This window comes from Mirounga leonina, unplaced genomic scaffold (assembly GCF_011800145.1).
Source record: "Mirounga leonina isolate KUSES-001 unplaced genomic scaffold, KU_Mleo_1.0 Mir_150, whole genome shotgun sequence".
Taxonomy (NCBI): Eukaryota; Metazoa; Chordata; class Mammalia; order Carnivora; family Phocidae; genus Mirounga; species Mirounga leonina.
The window spans coordinates 4234402-4242195 of record NW_023270374.1 but is presented as its reverse complement, the minus strand read 5'-3'; the positions used below and the strand labels follow the sequence as shown (position 1 = coordinate 4242195).

General features: G+C 59.0%; 1 protein-coding gene across 1 annotated transcript; it reads right to left on the bottom strand.

Moving 5' to 3' along the window:
* Positions 1–3247: 3247 nt before the first annotated feature.
* NKX2-2 (NK2 homeobox 2) lies at positions 3248–5097 on the bottom strand. Its single transcript, XM_035005643.1, has 2 exons — positions 4839–5097; positions 3248–3887 (listed from the first exon to the last, which is right to left on the bottom strand). Exons 1-2 carry the CDS (start codon positions 5095–5097, stop codon positions 3325–3327), a joined length of 822 nt encoding a protein of 273 aa, XP_034861534.1. The 3' UTR covers positions 3248–3324.
* Between the last annotated feature and the right edge of the window lie 2697 nt (positions 5098–7794).

The window sequence follows — 7794 nt, the reverse complement described above, 5'->3', positions numbered from 1 at the left end:
TGCCTGACTCCGGGATTCACTGCCCGCGATAAGCGCGCTGAATGGTGCGGGGTGGAGGGGGAGGGAGGGTGGGCCCCTTCTCCCTCTTCCCCTCTCTCTGTCCCCTGCGATCCTTTCTCTGTCTCTTTTTAATATGCACGCCTCTAACATCCCCGGCTCCCAGCTCTCCCATTGTGCCGTTTTGTGCAGCCCGCTGTAGATTGGGCGAAGATAGACTGTCGAAGCGGACCCCGCGCCGGGTGCGCTCCCAGGGCGCTGGGGTTAGGGCCACACAGGGCTCCGCGGGCGCTTTTATTGACTCCATAGGGACCCGGGGACAGAGAGAGGCGGGCGCCGGACCCACCTCCCCAGTTCCCAGCGGCGCGAGCGCACACCCAGCCTTCAGGCCTGCAGGCCTGGCCTCCGCCCAAAATGCACCGTCAGTGCGCCCTCGGCGCGCTCGCAGTGGAAGCCTTCCGGAATTTGGACCTTCCACTTTGCTTCCTTCCTCCCTGAAGGTTGGGCGGGGGGTGGGGGGTGGGGGTGGGGGCTCCTATGATCATTCTTGGCCCCCGGAAGCCCAGGCCTGAACAGTCAAAATCAACTGGAGTCTTGGGGCTGTGACTCAGGCCTCCTGACAACCCCGCTTCAAGAGGCTCGGAAGTCTTACATCCTTTCCCCGCGGATTGGGGAGTTACAGGGAAGTTACCAGTGGGATCTTGAGTAGTCGGTATCAGGGCAAGTTGGGCATCCGACTATTGCACAATAAATGATTTAGGGAGAATTCTCTTGGCCTTTATAAGCAGCAAGAACTAAAACCCCAAACGTTTCCAAGCTAGTGTGGGGAACAAAGGGAGACTTCTCAGTATTTAGGAAAACCTGGGTGAATCCGGATGAACCTGGAGATGGGGAAGGACATTTAGGGAGATATTAGAAAGACTCCAGCGCCCTCAATTATCCAGGGGCGGGTGCGCAACGCAGAAATAACGTGTAATCACGTCCCTGGGAGTGTTGCGCTGAGTGCTATTGACGCGCAGATTTGGTCACACGGATAATCATGTTTACTTTAGATATTGAATTAAATCTGATCATCAACTAGAGGGAGCGAGAAAGTCAGCTGGGACCGCTCCCTTTGCTCGGCCTCCTCGCCACCCCCTCCTCCCCTACCCAGCCATGAAGGTGGAGCTCAAGAGAAAACGAAATGGGGCCGACTTTCAATCCCGAGGCATCTCAGCGCCCGCTGGGCTCTGAGCTACAGGGACCTGGGTATTTTCGGAAATCCTCGAGATAGAGGAGAGAGGCGGCCCCTCCCCGCAAGCATGGCCCCCTGAGACGCTCCCCCGCGTGGGCAAGTGTGCGCCAGCATCCGCCAAGGAGATCTCCATGCGACGAGGGTGGGATAGAATCAGTTCTCTATTACGGAAGGGCCGAAGCGCCCTCCCCCGGGCGAACCCGGGGCTGTTTGTTCGCCTCCTGCTCCCCTCACCACAACCCTGCAGGCCGCCGCGCACCACCCCGCCTCCAAACCCCTACTTTCTAGCAAGCGTTTCGCTCAGTTTCACGCCAAAGAGCTGGCCTGGAGGGCCGCGCGCCGCCAAATGCTAGGAGGGGCGGAGGCATGGGATCCAGCCTGGGGTTTGAGGGCTGGAAACCCAGAAAGGACGGGCGGAGGGGAGGAGGGAAGGTTCCGTTTGTAGGGAATGTCACTGACTCCTGCTCGCAGTCTCCCCGGCCAAAGAGCCTAAAGGAAGCTGCAGCAGCCCCCCTCCCTCCCCTGCGCCCCGGTCTTTGCGTTCCACATCAGTGCCAAAGCTTCGAGCACCCCGAAACCCGCCTCCCCCCTCTGCTCCGCGCCCTGGTCTCAGAGCGGTCTCCCAGGCCGCCTCCAGTCGGCGGATTTTGAAAAGGGGGTGGGGAGTAGAGAGAAAGCCGACCAGTCTCAACCTCAGCGTCCCCACCCCCCTTCTCCGCGCGAGGTAAATCAAATGCAACAAAGTGAAAGTCATCGAGTGTAGTGGCTTCAACAGCTTCTCAGGCTGAAGGAGCCACTCGTAGATTTGGGCGAGCGAGGGGGGCTTGTTCCCTTCGCCTTGGCGTTTTCCAAAGTCACTTTTCCTCCCAAGCCAGAAGGCTGCGGCCCCTGATTCAGACAGCGCGCGAGTCCAGGAGAGAGGCTCGGAGAGGGCGGGCGACCTCGGACTTCGGGTCGACAGCTCGAAGGCCCGAGGCCAAGCGCTCCCGCCCCAGCCGGGGATCCGAGGCGCGGGGCCTGGTCCGTCCGCCCGGGCTAGGCCTGTTCGGGGCGCCTCTTCAGCGGCCCGGGCGCCCCCGGTTCCCGGCCCTGAAGGGAAGCGCTGGTGAGAGCGCCGCGAGCGGCCTGGCCGGGGTCCTTGCCCCAGGCCTCAGGCCCGGCGCAGGGCGACAAAGTAAGACAAACGGGAGGGTCGGGCTTGGTTTTTTTAAACACAGGATTTTTATTAAAATTCTTATTTAAAAAATCGAAAGCTTTCAGCGGCCGGCGCTCTTGGGGAACCGCACGGAACCGCTGAGCTCCAAGTTCCAGGGCTCAGGACCCGGAGGTGGGGCAGGGGGCTTCTCGCCTACACATTTTTTTCCTTTTTCATATTTGAGAAATGTTTGCACTGAACAAAATATAAAAGGAAAAGAAAACAGGGGTAACCAAACATAAGCAAACCAAAACAAACCACAAAGAAAAGAATTGGGCCCCGTGGGGGAACAGGCCCGGACTGAAGATCATTTTGGCAACAATCACCACCGATATTTACAACGAAAAGCGAAATCTGCCACCAGTTGTCAGAACGTTTACATGGCCATAAATATTTAGCATTTTCTTATTTTAAAAAAGGAGAAAAAATCTCTATATTTTTAAAGTGTTCTCCACTTGCTTTAGAAGAAGACGGCTGACAATATCGCTACTCACACAAACATATTTTACAAAATTCACAAAAGCCGGGCGGGGGGATGTGTTGGTCTTTTTCTCGTTCTCAAGTGAGGACGTTAACGCTGGGACGATTTGGACCCCCCGGGGAGAGGCAAAGAAGCGAAGCTGCGCAAACATTCTGTAAACACGGCTTATAGTTCAGCCCTCTCCAAAGGTTCAGAAGGAGAGAGGGATGGGGCAGAGCTGGGTGGATGGAATCTGCCACTCCAGGGAGGCTCAGGCAACTTCCCGGCGCCTCCCCAACGGAGCCAAGAGTCAACTCGACTCCATAATAATAATTATAATAATAATAATAGCCACCGTTAAGGACCGAGTCCTCCTCGCTGCCGCCGCCGCCGGGGTGGGGCCTGAGCCTAGGGCCGCGAGTCTCGGAGGGGCGGCGCTCACCAAGTCCACTGCTGGGCCTGGACCAGGGGGTGTGCTGTCGGGTACTGGGGGGTGCTGGCCGAGCTGTACTGGGCGTTGTACTGCATGTGCTGCAGAGACTGCGCGCTGTAGGCCGAAAAGGGGATGCCCGCCTGGAAAGTGGCGGCTGCCAGGTCCTGGGCTTTGAGCGCGTGGCACGGTTTGCCGTCCCTGACCAAAACGGGTACGGCCACCCGGCGCGGCGAGGGTAGGGGCGTCACCTCCATACCTTTCTCGGCCCGGGCGCGTTTCATCTTGTAGCGGTGGTTCTGGAACCAGATCTTGACCTGCGTGGGCGTGAGGCGGATGAGGCTGGCCAGGTGCTCCCGCTCGGGCGCTGACAGGTACCGCTGCTGCCGGAAGCGCCGCTCCAGCTCATAGGTCTGCGCCTTGGAGAAGAGCACCCGCCGCTTCCGCTTCTTGCCCGCGTCCCCCCCGCCGCCGGGGGTCTCCTTGTCATTGTCCGGTGACTCGTCGGCCGAAGGCTCCGGGGACTTGGAGCTTGAGTCCTGGGGCGCCGCGCCGGCCGCCAGCCCGTGCACTGGGAGAGAGAGAAGCGCGTCAGGCGCCCGGAGGCCGCGCGCCGGCAGGGTCAGACCCTGCGCGCCCCGGATCCTCCGTGCGCCCTCGGCCCTCCGCGCCCAGCAGCCCGGCCCCACTGCCTTCGCCTTGACCCCCGCCCTGCTCCATGCGCAACAAAACCGTTGGTTTCCCCCAGGGGAAAGAGGAGAAGCGACAGGAATGGGGGTTCTGGGCTCGAGTTTCTAGGGGTTCGCACAGTGTGGGTGCGTATTTGGGGGGGAGTGGCGCGCCGAGAAGATCATTGCGGGTTAAGGGCTCCGGCCCCCTTAAGCAGTTTCCTCTCCAGAGGGACGTGGGCAGATTTTTAAAAGAAAAACCCCACAATCCCGGCATTGATCGGCTCGGCCATTTAAGGCAGGTTTTTGGGGGCTTTCGTTTTTGCTTTCGGACTTTCTCGACACCCTCCGCACCGCACAAAGCGTCCTCTATGATCGTGCAGGGGGCAGGGTGAGCTATTTATACCCGAGCTACCGGGAGCCTCCCCCACCCTCTACCCGTACCCCGAGGCTTGCTGGCTCGCTCCAGTGCTCCAGGCCAGTCCTTCCCGGCTGTCGGGGTAGGGGTGTGTGTGTGTGGGGGGGGGGGTTTCGACCGGAGCCATCAGTCCTGGGTTGACATCTGTAAGCAGCTCTTGGGAGGTATTCCCCTCCCCCCCTTTTTCCTAATTTCTTGCTTTGAAAAAATATCTGAGACCACGTCTTTTTCCGGTACCGGGGGGGGGGGGGGGATGGAGTTGAAGAGGAGGAAAGAGTTAGGGCATTATTAACAAGTGTTAAAAATCTTTCCAGAGGAGCAGGGCGAGGGATCGAGTTTATATGGCTCTTTCCCCTTTCTCCCCCAGCGTCCAGCCCGGGCTGCGGCCACAGGAAGAGAGGCGCCACGGCCCCGGCGGCCAAGTTTCGCTACTTACGGGAGTACTGGAGGCCCTCGGTGCTGGCCAGCCAGCGCGTATATGGGTTGTCGCTGCTGTCGTAGAAGGGGTTCTTCAGGGGCAGGCTCTGCACCGTGTCCAGAGTGCCCTGCCCTAGCGGCCCGGCCCTCTTGGCGGGCTCCGGCCCCTCGCTCTCCTCCTCCGGCCCTTCGGCCACCGAGCCCTCCTCGTCGTTGGTGTCCGGCAGGTCCAAGATGTCCTTGACCGAAAACCCCGTCTTTGTGTTGGTCAGCGACATGGCTCGGGACCCCGCAATTTACGCCGCAAAGTTGTAGCTTCACTTGGTCAATTCGTGGCGCTCCCCAGTTGGGGCGGGGAGGGGGTATGGGGGGGAGGGATAGGGGGAGGGGAGGAGTGGGGTGGGCTTCAATTATTGAGATAATTATTATTTTAAAAAAGAGAAAGAAACTATAAGGAAGGGGAGGGGGGGCAAAAGCCCAAACGCAGCGCCTGTATCTTCTCTGAAACCACGCGGAAATGGACGCAGGGAATGGGTGGCCTGCGCGCCGAGCGCTGCGGGCCGGGCCCTAGTTTGTAACTCCAGGAGGGGTGCCAAGGAGGCGTCAGCTCCGGCTCCGGCGGCCGCTCGGCGCGCGGTGGCGGCTGGTGGCGAGGAAAAAATGGGCCATTGCCCGAGCGATCAGTCCATATAAGGCTGGGCTCCACTCACGAACCTGGGGGGGGGGGGGAGAAGAGGGGGAGAAAGAGAGGGAGGGAAAGAGAGAGGGAGGGAGGGGGAGCGAGAGAGGGAGCGAGAGAAGGGTGGAAAAAAGGGGGGGAGACATTAAAACGCAAAGGTTGGACACGTGTGGGCGGGTCTTGGAAGTCAAGTGGATGAAGACAGTATTTGCAGATGTGAAATTGTGGGTTTTGGGGAGCTCCGCGCTCCCAGCCAACGGCCCTCTAGAGCAAGATGAGAGGTGTAACGTGTCAATTAATTGCAAAGACGGGGCGAGCCTTTTTTACCCAGTATTTACATACAAAGGACCACCGCGTCGCTCGCGAGTCCACACACTTGAAAAGGCCGTTTTAACAAATTGCATCTTTAAAAAAGCGGGGGAGGAGGAGAGAAAACAAAACAGAAACCAAGAGGAAAAAAAAAATTCCTCCTTAACATTCACGGTTCCTACCTCCCCGCCCCCGTGCGCCCGCCCCCAGCAAGCCGGAAAATTGGCAATTTGTGGCGCCTTTGGAAAAGGGGGAGGGGGCGAAGGCTGAGCCGCGGAAATCTCTCCTCCTCATCGCTAGTGGTTCCCTAAACAAGATCCGGTTCAAATGGCAAGAGCCCAACTTCTGTAAGCCTCCTAGGTCAATATTTTGGTTGAGGCTTAAGGATGAGTACTAGAAATGACAAGGCAAGTAATTGATTCTAGTTAACGCCGAAAGAGCCCGAAACCCAGGAGAGGGATCGGCTCGGGGCCGGCCGGAGCCACCACCAAACGACCCCACCCCCCTCCAGCCACCCTTTATTTGCTAAAGACTTATTTATTTCCTTCACTCCGCCTCTCTCTCCCCAACCCCCTTCCATTTCTAAGCGGCCGGGAAGGACTGCACAGTTCACTTGCTGCTTTGCGGGCGGCCCGGGTGGGGGTTAGAACTCGAACTTGGGCCGGGTTCTGTCCGCTGCCCCGCCGCCTCTGGGCTCCGCGGGCCGCGTTCTTTGGGTGGAGGAAAGGACAGAAGGCCCCGCGCCCTTCCTGCCCCTTATTATGCCTCGATCTCCAGCCCCCCTCCCTCTCCAGCCTCCAGCAGCGGTGGGGCGGCAGGAAGGAAGAGGAGAGGGGTGGGGGGGATACAAGGGCGCTGCATCCAGCCCGGGTGAGGACCCCGAAAGCCGCAGGGGAGGGGTGTCTCATGGGAGGCGGCTGGTGCTGTGTTTTCCTCAGAGTTTTCTTCTCCCAAGCAAATCCTTAAATTTCGTCTCCTTTTGGTTGCCCCAGGGGCGCGATCGGAGCACTTGTTCCAGGCTCCCAGCTTGCGTTAGGTTTGTGTGAAGTTCCCAACCTCTCGCCAGCCTGGGAACTGAACTTTCCTGGGACACCACCTTCTCCTAGACGCTGGGGAGAAGTCCAAGCTGTACTTCCCCCCCCCTTCCAGTTTTTTTTGGGGGGGGGGTAGTAGGTGAGGGGAAGGTTTGCTACCTGATGCTCCCATCCGTCCCAGAAAAGTGCTTTGCGGGGGGTGGGGGGGTGGCGGGGAGGGGCAGAAGAGGCCGCGCGTGGGGGTCCGGGTCTCGCCCTCCCCTCTGCCCTTAGCCCGGGCCGCCCCAGAGCCGGCGGAGCGGAGCGCGCGGGCGCGCAGTCCTCTCAGCGCACAGCTGCGGCCGCCGCCGCGCCCTGTCGCCCCCGGGTTGCCAGCGCCGGGTGAGGGCGCCTCTCCCCGAGCCGCTCAGCGGCTTTCTGCAGCCCTGGCTGCCTCGCCCCCAGTATGTGACGTGGGTGACAATGGCCCAGGTTAGAGCGAGCCCCTCGTCGGCGCGTCCTGGGTGGTCGGACCCGGGCAAACACAAATACAAACCGATTGCTAAGCTGCGGACAATGAGCGAAATGTAGACAAATGTCCCGCTCCCGTTGGAAGCCTTTGTCCCCGCTCGGTTTTTGCATTTATTTCAGTGGCGAAATAATACATGATTGACGCTCTCTTTCAACGTGTCCTAACTGTTTGGAATAAATCTAAGGCTGTTCCTAGTTGTCATGGCGTTCAACCCTTTTCAATGGACTATCTCTTCATTCATTTCTGAATCCGTCCACAATATTAAGGAAACCCCTTCATGTCGGCGCTCCCCATTCCTCTCTTTCTCCTCCTACTTTTTATTTTCTCCTTTCTCCCCCTCCTTCCTCTTTTTTTCCCTGCAAGAATTAGAAACTGGTTTGAATCGTGTTCTCGAACCCATTACTTTTCGTGCTTTTTTCTTCTCTCTCTCTCTCTCTCTCTC